Source organism: Tetrao urogallus, assembly GCF_951394365.1.
Source record: "Tetrao urogallus genome assembly, chromosome: 24".
Lineage (NCBI taxonomy): Eukaryota > Metazoa > Chordata > Aves > Galliformes > Phasianidae > Tetrao > Tetrao urogallus.
This window is the reverse complement of record NC_136837.1, coordinates 1,730,793-1,743,304: the sequence shown is the minus strand read 5'-3', so window position 1 is coordinate 1,743,304 and position 12,512 is coordinate 1,730,793. Positions and strand designations below refer to the sequence as shown.

General features: G+C 49.9%; 1 protein-coding gene across 1 annotated transcript; it reads left to right on the top strand.

Moving 5' to 3' along the window:
• Positions 1–4,144: 4,144 nt before the first annotated feature.
• On the top strand, positions 4,145–5,712 carry OLFML3 (olfactomedin like 3; the record flags this gene model as incomplete). Its single annotated transcript, XM_079546566.1, has 3 exons — positions 4,145–4,252; positions 4,344–4,629; positions 4,928–5,712. The coding sequence occupies 3 exons, from the start codon at positions 4,145–4,147 to the stop codon at positions 5,710–5,712; spliced, it is 1,179 nt and encodes a 392-aa protein (XP_079402692.1).
• Between the last annotated feature and the right edge of the window lie 6,800 nt (positions 5,713–12,512).

Here is a 12,512-nt window from a genome sequence, read left to right as displayed (position 1 = left end):
ATTCCTGTCCTGCAACAGGCTGGAGCGATTGGAGAAAGATTTCAGGTGAATCTTTACCTGGTAATGACTGCCTGGTTTTTGTTTCTCCCTTCTCTGGTTGTATGTTGTTCAGAAATGTCTCTGGTGAGCTCAGTCACTAACCGAGCAGCATGCTTTGTTACCAGTGCAAGGGTCACTAATTAAGTTTTTAAAATTTTCCTTACTTTTTATAGATGCTTTTAAAAATTCATGGTCACTTTTATTTAAAATCGTTCTGTTGTGCTAATGGAAAGAGGAGGGAAGATCAGCATCTTGGAAGCAGATCCTGATGATTTTTTTAACTTGTATAATTTAAGCAAGAAGATCAGCAGATAAGTTTTCAGCAGCTTGCACAGATCCATATTGCCACTAAAAATGTAATGCACATTTATCTCTTGGTCTTGCCAGGGCAGTTCTAACATCCAGCTGAGTGTTTTAACTTTTGTTCCCCATTTCACTTTAACAACTTGCTGGTTTTGAGGAGCCATTGCATCTCTCTGCGTTTCTGTCCAAGGTTTTGTTTACATCTCTGCTTTGTTTGAGATGCTGGGAGGGGCAGCTGCCTTGTCCCACGTCGTGTATTCAGGAACCAACAAGAACTCAACAAGAGCCCTGGAATCTCTTTTGTTTTCCTGAAAATTCTTTGTTTCCGTAACACAGCTGAATTATTATTGCATTCATTGGGGAATCCCTTGAGGCTTTTCAAACAGATTTTGATGTCGTGCTGTGTAACACAGCTCAGCACCTGGACGAGGATGCCGTAACGTTCAGTTGGGAATGAATTGTGCCACACTGCTCTCACATCTGCATTCTGCAGCGTTCGGTGCTGGCCCCAAAACAGGGCTGGATGCCTCCACAGAAGCGCAGGGCTTTTTGGTTCTGGTTTTTTTTTGGTTTTTGTTTTTTCCTTCATATTTTTCTTTCCGTGATTCGTTTATGAGGGAGTCGAACAATTTGAAATACAACGAAACATCACTGTATTGGTGTGTACAGCTTTTTATACTCCTGTGACCATATCCTCCTGGATATGCCAACAGCTTCCTTAAAGCGCTCTTATGAAGACTTGTATGCAGTACGTGCATGGAGGAATTGCAAAAACAAGAAGAGAAAAAAAAAAAAAGAGGAAAAAAAAGAAAAGAAGAAAAAAAAAAATCCAGATTTTAAAGTTTATTACTGAATTTAAAACTATTTTAGAAGTTTTGTATTGGTGGTGTTTTAATATTTTACAGAAAAATGAAATATGTACATATTGATTAGAAAAATATAACAAGCAAAACTTCCTGCTAACCCCAAACGTTCTGTCTTTGTAATCAAGATGTGTAGTGATGATACTTGAACTCTGTACTTAGTGTTTGTCTGATTCTTAAAACGTCCCTGGGGATGGAGTTTGATGTATCCTTTGTATTTAAACCAAAATGAATGGATTCGTGTCGGAATGTATGTGATATAATGCAATGGTTAGAGCTCATCACTGTAGCACTGAGAGAGGAGTAGAGCTTCACGAGAGACAAGGATACTTTCTGATTTGTTTTGCACAGGTATGTGTGATGAAGAGTTGTTTGGTGTGTCCCCTTATTGTAGTGCCTTAAATGATGATGTAGTGTGAATAGAGTTTACAGTGAGCTTGCCTTATGAGGGACCAGCAAGCCCCCGTCGAATTGAAGCAATTCACTACGCTTCCCACAGCAAGAACAGCAGTCTGTCGCATAGGTGCATTGTTCTCAGTTTTAATGCTGTCATAAAAAGCAACGTTTTTGTTGGAGTGAAGCGATGTCCCCTTACAGCTGTTCCTGGAAGTGGCACATGTCCTGTTAGCTGTCTGTCGGTGCATTTCGAATAGGGTCGTGCTGGGAATGCATTGGAATGTTTAGTCTCATATTGCAGAAGTGATTAAATACGTGCAATCACTTTTTATTAGAGTAGTATGGCGTTACCTTCCCCCACGTTAATAGTAGACATTTCCTGTAAAATATTGCTAGCTTGGTGATAGGATATTTATACCAAAGAGAGCCTGCTGTAAAGCACATAATACCATTAAGAAGTTTTCTAATGCTGCTGCTAATGTGGAGTTGTTGGGAAGGTGTCAGCTGTATGCTAGTCAGTGTGCAGAGGAAATGCAACCATGCTTTGTTTCCTTGGGTCCCTCGTGCCAGGAATTACTGCTCATCTCCAGTACACAGACCAGGACTGGCCGGCTGGCAGCCAGGCTGGCTCGGGCAGCAGAGTTACGCAGCAATAAGAGGTTTTGGTAACCTTGAATCCCAGTTCTGGCCCGTCCCAGTGGCAGATGGTCCGGTTCTCTGACGTGAGGAGTGCAAAATGAGCTTCTGGAATTCCATACGTTTGATGGAAGGAAGGCTGGGCTGAGCTGACGCCGAGGTTTGGGGCCTCTTTCAGCAGAGGGCTGAAGGACTTCGGAGCTGGACGGTAGCATTAGCGACGTTGTTGTTTGGTGTGTTTGTGGTCAGAGCACTTCTGTAGCTGTGAGGATGCCCAACGGATTGTGCTGTTTTACATCATGGGTGTAAACAATGCTCTTTGCTGTAAGCACTTTCTTGTTTCCGTGTTACGTTGCTTGTTTGCAGTACTTCCCTTCAGATACCTCCTGGGTACAGAGTTGTGCCTTTCCATCAAAGGCAAAGCAAGTTCCAGTTCCTGCATTTCAGAAAACTGTATGTCTTGTACATAAATAGGAAATGTTATGTATGAGGTCCAAATTGGAGGAAAAAAAAACACCAGCAGCAAATGTGCTGGGAGTTTGGGTGAGACCCTCCCAGTCCCCCCAAGAAGTAGATGAAAATGACCATTAAAAGGAATCTATTCACAGAGCACGGTAACATCTCTTGCACTGTTTCCAAAAGCATTGGAACAAAGAGGATGAGATGGGAATGACGTTGCAAGGATGGAACCTGCTCTGTTACAACAGCTCTGTTTCCCTGAGGCTGCTCTTGTGGCAGACACAGCGTGAGGCAGACAGAGCTGCCCATGCAGGAGCAGCTTTCCGGCCCGGTGTGCTGCTCTGAGCCCAGAAGGAGCTGCGTCCCCCCTGCCCATGCATTGCCAGCCTTCCCATCAGTTTCAATAACCAGCTGTCCTCATTTCAGAGCTGCTACACAGATTTCACAAACCAATGCTCTCCGGGTCGAAATTGGAGTCCTGAATTTCTTTTAAACCCGTTTTGGGATTCGCCGTTTGAATATCAAATAACCCACCTCTGTGATCCTGAGCTGAAGTCAGGGTTGTTCCTGTGGGCGATCTGCACTCACAGCTGTGACAGCCACAGCAGAGGCAACTCCTGAGCCTCCCTGCTTAGCACCTAATTGATGGGATGCAGTAATTAACCTCTGACTCAGCGATTTCTTTTAGTACATTAAACTAAATTGCTTCTAAATGACAGGATTGGCACAGCCCTGCTTTCTTTTATTTAAAGTTCTGAATGATGCCGCATGTCCACATGGTTGTTTGTTGCTAAACTTTATATAAATGTGTGATTTCAGATTCAGCTTGGAATATATCTATCTCACTACATGTAGCAGTACATTATATGTAACGTTAGTATTTCTGCTTGGATCCTTGATATTGCAATGGAATTCCTACTTTACTAAATGTATTTGATATGCTAGTTACTGTGTACAATTTACCTTTCTTTTCTGGTTGTGCTCTTCCTTTTTACAAGCCGGTAGGTGCAGGTAGTTCCTGACATTACTGATCTATGTTTGTATTGCTGATGTACTTAGGGGGTATGTAAAAATCATTTTAACAAAAGAAATAGCTATTTAAAAATTTAATACTAACTATATGGGAGAAGGGTCCATTGTGAAAACATAGTTTATCTTTGGATTCAATGTTTGTCTTTGGTTTTACAAAGTAGCTTGTATTTTAAGTATTTTCTACATAATATGGTAAAGATGTAGAACAATTGCAATGCATCAATAAAAAGGGTTAATTTTCTGTACTCGATCCCTGGGGTCTCTCGGTCTCTCGGAGGGTCGGGGCTGCGGAGCCGCCGGAGTTAAAGCGGAGCTGAGGCGCCCGGGGCCGCCTCTCGCCCCATCTGGATTCAATCAGGGCCGCCAGCATTCCTGAGCGCTGAGCCGCTTCCGCGCTGCCGCACTCTGCGGCGGCCATGGGGCCCTGGCGCTGCCTGCTCCTCCTGCCGCTCCTCGCCGCGGCACCGCGCGCACAGCAGCAGCAGTTCATGGAGTACGTGGAGCGGCGGCTGGTGATGCTGGAGGTACGGGCGGGGGGAGCGGGGCGGTGCGGGCCGGGGATGCGGGCGCGGGGCGCGCGGCACGGAACCCACCGTCACCCCTCGGCCGCAACAGGAGAGGATCGCGCAGTGGCACGATCAGAGCAGCCGTTACTCCACGGAGCTGCGGGACTTCAAGAACCAGGTGCTGGGCATGCTGGAGACGGCGGAGAAGGAGCGCGAGGCTCTGCGGACCGAAGCGGAGAGCGCGGCGGCGCGGGTGGACCGCCTGGAGCGAGAGGTGGATTACCTGGAAACGCAGAACCCCGCGCCGCCCTGCGTGGAGGTGGACGAAGTGCTGACGGAGAAGCAGGCGGCCACGGCCAAGCAGAGGAAGAACGAGAAGTACAGCAAAGTGACGGGTGAGGGCCGCCGGGCTGCCCCGTGTGGTGGCGTGGGTTTAGCGGGCTGCCCGGAGCTTCGGCTCCACAGCTGCATCCCGGGCAGAGCCGCGGCTGGGGGGCGGGGAGGGGGGTCCCTCCATAGGGGCTTCTGTGTGCCGCTGGGACGGCAGCGATGCTGACCGAGGGCAATGCGGTGCTTCTCCAGGGAGCTGCCTGGAGCACCCCTGGGGTGGGGGTGCCGCAGCACTGTGGTGACACGGGGGGTGGGATCGGTCCTCGGGCTCTAACCGCTGCCCCCCCTCCACCCCCCTCGCAGATTGCAGTGACACCATTGCAAGCGTCAGAGCCATGAAGATCCTGAAGCGCTTCGGCAGCGCCGTGGGGCTCTGGACCAAGGATGCTGCAGGGAACTCCGAGAAGATTTATGTCTTCGATGGCACCGCCAACGACACGGTGTACGTCTTCCCCCGCATGCGGGAGTTCACGCTCTTCTCGGCCACGCGCCGTGCAGCCCGCATCAAGCTGCCCTACCCCTGGGTGGGCACCGGGCACCTGGTCTACGGCGGGTACCTCTACTACATCCGCCAGCAGGGCCCCTTCCAGGTGATCAAGTTCGACCTGGCCAACAAGACGGTGGTGGACAGCTCGGTGTTCCCAGCCGAGGAGCAGATCCCCGTCTTCGGGCTCTCCCCCTTCACCTACATCGAGCTGGCGGCGGACGAAGAGGGGCTCTGGGCCATCTACGCCACCAAGGAGAACGAGAAGAACATCTGCCTGGCCAAGCTGGACCCCGACTCGCTGGACATCGAGCAGATGTGGGACACGCCGTGCCCGCGGGAGAACGCCGAGGGCGCCTTCGTGGTGTGCGGGGCTCTGCACGTGGCCTACAACACCCGGCTGCCCAGCCGCTCCCGCGTGCAGTGCGTCTTCGACGTCAGTGGGACGCTGCCCCCCGAGGAGGCTTCCCTCGTGTACTTCCCCAAACGCTACGGCTCCCATTCCAGCATGAAGTACAGCCCCCGCGAGAGGCAGATCTACGCCTGGGACGACGGCTACCAGATCATCTACCGCATGGAGATGAAGAAGAAACTGGAGGTCTGAAGTGCCCCTGCAAAAGCCTGGACTGATGAAATGAAGTTTTCTACTCTGTGATGCAATGAATAAATGCTATGCAGCACGCTGCAGCAGCCTGCTTGGGGGGAGTGTGGGGCGCTGGGGGCTGCAGCAGTGAGCTCTATGCTGCCATGAGCTGCCTCAAAATGTCTTTCCTAGAGGTTTCCTGAAGCTGTGAGTGCACAGTCTGGGCTGCGGGCTGGGCAGGGCTCTGGGCAGAGGTTGGGCTGGAGTTCAGCAGCTTCTGCTGCAGTGAGAGCACCTCTGGGCCTGGCTGGGGCATGGCATGAACAAAGCTGCACAATCCCTTAATCCAAAAGGACAACTGGAGGTTTTGCTCACATGCTGGCGAGGCCTCCAGCCAGCAGGCACCAGATGTTCCTCATTTTCTCAGTTCACGTCTAACAAAGCACGGTTGTCTTCCCTTTGCAGCCACAGTGGTGGCAGACCCTTTCTGCAAGGCTCCGTTCCCTGAGTTCCCATTCCACATGGCAGTGCCTGAGACCCAGGGTGTGGGGGCAGCTGGGGGCCACAGCCAACATGCACTGGGGGGAACTGTCCCAGAAGGGCCCTGAGCATGAGGATGTGGCCTCAGCAGCCCCAGCTGGAAGCAGAAAAATAGCAGATTCTCACGCACTGCCACATGCACCTCTCCCTTGGGGGATGGAGGGTTGGGCTGGAGATGGCACCGATGCTCCACAACCACACCACAGTTCATTCTTGTCACAGTTCCTCCAGATGCCTGAGGATGCAGAAGTTGAATTTAGGATATCTGTGTGTCACAGAGCGTGCTTTGTCCACAACAGAAATCAGCTCTGGAGACAAATGCTTGTGTGAAGCCTGAGCTGCTCTGGCCATTGAGGGTCGCCCCTGCTGTGGGGCTGCAGCTGGGGGTGGGTCTGGCCCTGAGGTTCCCCTGCAGCCTCTGGGATGCTGAGCTGCCACTCAGAGCTGACCCGATAGCTACCCAGAGCTCTTCTGTATGCTAATTAAATATCTTCTGCTTCCTTCAGAAAAATGCTTAAATACACACTTTGAATGAGTGTAATTGGATGGTGCAGAAAGTTCAACACAGTGCAAGTCAAGCGGAGAAATTATCCAAGGGTGAAGAGCTACGTGCACTGTCAAGTTAATTTATAGCCCTTTTCACAATCAGTAACTGCAGCAACAAATGCAATTTTCAGAAGTTGTACAGTTGTAAATAATGACGGGGCATGGTGGGGTGGTGCTGATGGGCTGACTGGGTGATCCTGGAGGTCTTCGCCAACCTTATTGATTCTGTGGTTCCATCCTAATGATTTTTTTAGCATGAATTACAGCTGATGGAATGCCAGAAATCACCTTATAACCTGGAACAGTGGTCCTGCAATGCCCATCTGGGAGGATGCTTTGGTGGCCATGGCTGCCGGGTTGTGCTGCAGCCACAAACTCCACACTGCAGCGCCCAGCTGGGCTCACCCAGTGCATGTGTGCTGAGATGGTTGGTCCAAAAGCTTTGGGAATGAGAGACGAAATGAAAAAAGGACTGCGGTGCCTGAATTACAAAACACAGCACTTACCTGGCGCTCCACGTCTCCAGAGTGCTGCAAGGAGCATCAACAAATGAATCCAGCATTGCTCAGACAGAAATCACACCCAATCCCTATGAGGGTCCCTCTGCTCCTGGCACCCAGAGCCCCCAGCTCTGCGAGGGCAGTGGCATTACCCTGCTGTGGTGGGGGGGGATGGGAGATTCATTGCTGTGCCCTCACATCCCTGCTCTCCTCGACTCTGCAGCTCCTCGTGCCTTAATTGCCAAATATTTTATCTCTTTAAAGGAGCCTCTGTGTAAGTAATAATCCCTCTCATCTTTCTTCTCTCAAAAACTATTTCCCTTTGGAAGGCGATCTGATAAAGTAAATTGAGAAGTTAAAGTGAGGACGGAGAAAGCAAGATCTCCCGTGGCTAATTCCTTTCTCTGTCTCATTCTTGAGCCTTTTCTGTCTCATCCTCAGCCTTTTTTTCTTGCTCTTTTCCAGCTCATGAGAGCTCTTGGAGTGAAATGATTCTGCAATAGGAAACTGAAATTAAAAGTGGGCAACTCAGAGGAGCGAGTTACAAAGATGCCATTGTACTGCAGCAGGAAGGGGAACAATCTCTCCATCTGACGCCCTCCTAATGGCTGCCTGGCATCTGTAACCACAGCTCTCAGATCCCAGAGGTGTTTCTGCTCATGCAACATCTGCCAGAGGCTGATCCACACATGGGAGGGATGCTGCAGCCGGGGGGGTCCGTGAGGATGTGGGAGGGAAATGAAGTGGCAGCAGCTGCTTGTTGTGATGTGCAATAAGCAAAACCGGGTTGAAAATCAAATCTTTGGATTCAGAGGTCGCAGCCCGAGGAGCTGCGTTTGCAGTGCATCTTTTCAGTCTTTCCTAGACAGTTTCAGGCTCTTACAGAGCTTGCTGTCGTTTCGGTACTTTGATCAGCCCACATATGTCGCTCTTGGCCATGCTGTCAGATTTGGGGCTACACCAGGAAAGTCCATAGGCAGTGGCCTGTCCCGAGGGCTTTGTGCATCCTCAGCTGTGTTTAATGGCATTGTCAGCTCTGTTCTGCTGCTGGGACCTCTCACCTCCAGCCAAGGAAACCAAATGGGTCACAGTGCTCAGGTCTGGCCCAGTCTGAATGCAGCGCAGTGCGGCCGTCCCAGCTCTTATCCTATGCAGGGCACTGCTTGGGCACAGAGGGGAAGGGCCTGTCAGGTTTTAGCTCCCAGAGACACCCTATTGCCAAATGAGCCCCTAACCAGACTCAGCCCCTGTTCTGTGCTGTGCCCATGGAGCCATTTTTGCACACACACCCTACGGGGACATGGCAGCTCATGGCCTGCTGCTGCCAAACGGTTTGCTCTGGGGACCACCTTGGTTTGTGCTCATCTCGCACCCAATTCCACATCTCAGAAAGCAGCTTTGAGCTTTAATTTCTGTGGGTTTATGGCAGAAAATAGTGAAAACGAGCCCTGCAGTGCCAGGTGGGCTCCGAGACCCCCACTCCCCAGCTGGGCTCCCACTGAGATCTCTGCAGTTATTGCTGATGCTGTGGTTGCCCTCATCTTGGCTTTGGGGCAGACTGTTTCCATGGCAACGGAATATGCTGTAGGATTTGCATTGAGCCATTCATGCCACCGTGCTTTATTGGCTTTAATGAACTGCCATCCTCACGGCAGCCGACACGGGGTCTTTGAAACGGATGTGCTCTAAATTCCCTACTTTTAATTGCAGCTGTGTGAGAGCATCGTGTGCACAATTGTGTTTGCGTGGCTGTATTAAAAACATATAAAATAGGAGAAAGAAGCTAAAAGCAAAGCATTTCTTGAACATGCAATGGCATTGCCACTGGCTGCAGCAGTGCTGGTGATCAAGCAAGGCCATTGGGGACATCCCTGGCCCAAGGACCTGTGCATCCACAGAGAACCAAAGCCTGTTCTCCCAGGCTCACCTGCAGCACTGGTCTCTGCATTATCTTCTTCTGAAAAATGAAGGATTTATCTCTTTTTTTTTTTTTCTTCCCCCCCTGTGGAGACACGAAGAAGGTAAACACCATCACAAAAGGAAAAGCTGTGACCCTGTGCCCTGGGTCCTGGGTCCCTGCCAGCCCTACAGGACATTCCCCCCGTGTGCCCCAGCTGTGCAAGCAGAGATCAGAGGCTGAAGGCGCTGTGTTTGCATCTGGGAATGATGACTTCATAGTAACAACAGAGCTGCTGGCCCCCAGAGGTCATTCTGTACTGATGTGTGCAGCCCTAATGCCAGAAGAAATGATCAATGCCTCGTCAAGAAAACCCCTGGCAAAATGAGAAGCCCAGGGCTGAGATGAGAGAGATGAGTAAGATGGCAAACAACAAAAAGTAGAAAAAAGGAAGAAAGGAAAGAGAAGCGAGGTGAGCCCTGCTTCTCTCAAACAAGCTGTAGTCACTGATGGGCTGTGCAGAGCTCCTCCGCCCCATGTCTGTACCCTTGCCATGAGCAGTCCAGCACTGTGTCACCCCGTGCCCCCACCATTAAAGCAGCAATAATTACATGCCAGGCCTTGCTGCAGTGCCTCTTAGTTTTCCCGCAAGCCTGTCATTGTTCTGCAAAGCTGGAGACCACGAGACAGAAACCAAATAAAAAGAGAGCATTTAAGGAACATGTGGGAGTGCTATTTTGTGTTTACTTTCTTTGTGTTACTCAAAATACAGCTTTCCCTTGCGGCTGCTTGCAGACGTTGCACAGCGACCAATGCTGCCATGCATGTGCTGCCATCCCCAGCCCACCCTCCATCACCTGTGTGTGGTCACCCCTCCCGCCATGGAGGTGGTCCTCCACACCCATCAACTCTGCAGTGGGTTATTATCATATAATTAAGAGAAGCTCTGAAAAAGAGAAGGAGCAATAAAGGCAGCTTTAATTCTGGGGTGTCGCTTGTGCCAGCTTCAGCTGTCCTCGGAGTTCTAATCCTGTAGATGAAAGGGAAATATCTGCACTTGCACAGCGTGTCTACTTTCCATTGGTGTGACCAATCTTCTTGAGGCAGTGACGCGCACACAATGCTTTGATTATCCCCTCCCCGGGGACAAGGCCAAATCTCAGCACTGAAAAGCAAAATGCAGGGCTTTGAGCCACCGAAGCGCGGGCGTTTTCGCTGGCGTGACATCCCGCTTTCCAGTGACAGTCAGCACTGAGCAGAAATTGATTATCTGTGCGAAGCAGTGATTAAAAATAGAAGCCGTGTGTCAAACCCCACGCATGTTTTGACTAAATCCAAGATAACGAGAGGAATGGATGAAAGACGGAGATTATACAGAGAGCACCGAAAACTAAGAGGCTGGGATTAAAGAAGAAAAAATGTGTGTGTGGGTTAATGCAGTTAATGAGTGCTGAGTGCCATCCTGGTGCCCAGCTGGGATCGCAGCACTCAGGGCTCAGCTGCCACTCTGCATTCGCGGTACGGTGGCTTTGGTCTGCAGAACTGCATGAGGCCACCTCTCCTCAGTGATGCTGAGCACCTGGAGGCTTCATCCAATGCAGACCAAAGCTCAGGGCCAGCAGTCAGCCTTCAGACCGCCTCTGCGGCCAGTAGTTTTGGATGGTTAAGACCTGTGCATCTCCATGCTGTCCCTTGGTAGAAGTCCTCAGTATTCACTGCTAGAAAACGACTGCAGTTTTACCACTTTTCGTTTAAATGGGCTCAAAGCAGTCGAAATTGTGAGGGTTGGTTTTTCTCCCATCATTATTGCTCATCAAAGCGTGTGCACAGATCATCTCAGTTCAATGGAGAACTGCGGCACTTAGAGAGGGACCAACCTGGGGTCTGTTATCACCCCTTCATTACCATCAGCTGTGATCATTGCAGCCAGATGAAACCTTTTTGCTGCCTTCATGAGACCAGTCAGGAGTTACAAATGAAACAATTTTATTGAGTTTCGGCTTCTATAGCATGTCGCAGATGAAGAAGAGAATTAAGACACGAGGTGTGATGAGAAAGTACACATTTGTCCATCACTTGAACAAAGGATTTGTGTTACCCAGAAAAACGGTGCAAATAAGCATCCTCTGTGCTCACAGCAGTGATGCTCAGCCAAGGCTGATGCTGTGACATTTAGGAAAATGCAAACTGAAGCTGACTTGATGGATGCAGCTACCGCTAACCTGGCATGAGGGGAAACGCTGCCTTTCTAGCAAATTTTGCTTCAACTCGAAAGCAAAATATTTTAACTGGCTTGATTGAATTACGGCAGAACAAACAGCACTAATGCATTTAGCAACTGAGAGAGAAATCCAAGGTGTGAGAGCATCCAGCTGCAGCTGCCTGATGAAGATGAGCTCAACGAGCTGCTCCTGCAGAGCTGTGCTCACTGCTGGCCTCTCCAGCCCTGGGATCAGGAAAGTTTCATCTTTCCAAACTTGACCTTCCTCCAGGGTCTGGGCATCAAAACTCAATTCACTGGGAAGTGCTGATTGTTCAGGAAAAGCATGTGGCAGTTTTTAGCAGCAGCTGTGTTTCTGCATTACCCTTTTGTTCACCTCCTATGAGTGGGACGATGTAGGAAAGAAGGATCTAGTGTTCATGTGAGGATCTCACCTATTTTATATATAACAGCAAAGCACCGTTTCCCCTTCACATCCGAGCTCTGCTCACAACAACAACACAGTTCTCTCCACTCCAGGTAACGTGGTGATGTTCAGAGCAATGAGCAGCAGCTACAAAGGGCATCTTAAGAAAGTGTTCATGCAAATAGCTCTAGGGAGGCTTCAGATACAGAAAAGCAGGTTTTCCCCCTGAGGAATCAACAGCTTTTTGTTTTGTTTGAATATAGGACAAAAGGAATTGGAGACACACACTGCACACACTTCTAACGGCTCATGAACACCTCTACACCAACAGGAGACCTGTACACACAGAGCTCAGGCTGAGCCATCACAGCACCGAGCTGCTCACAGACCAGGAGAAGCCTTCCCACGTCTCCCAGCTCTGACCCAAGCAGACCCAGCCTGCAGCACAGCAGGGCCAGGCGGCTGCTTCCCGGCCACGTGTGCTGTCTGTAGGAACTCAAAACATCTTTGCACATTTCCAGCCTTCATACAGATTACAAACTATTTAAGAGACCAAACTTCCAGCTTACATCTCAGTCTGCTTTCTTCCTCTTAATACGGGTCCGGACGGTAAAGCCACAAAAGGAACACATCACTTTGGGAGACCTATTAGACAAAGACGTGTTGACTACAGAACGGGTTTCTGCCTTTACTTACACAGGAACAACGAGG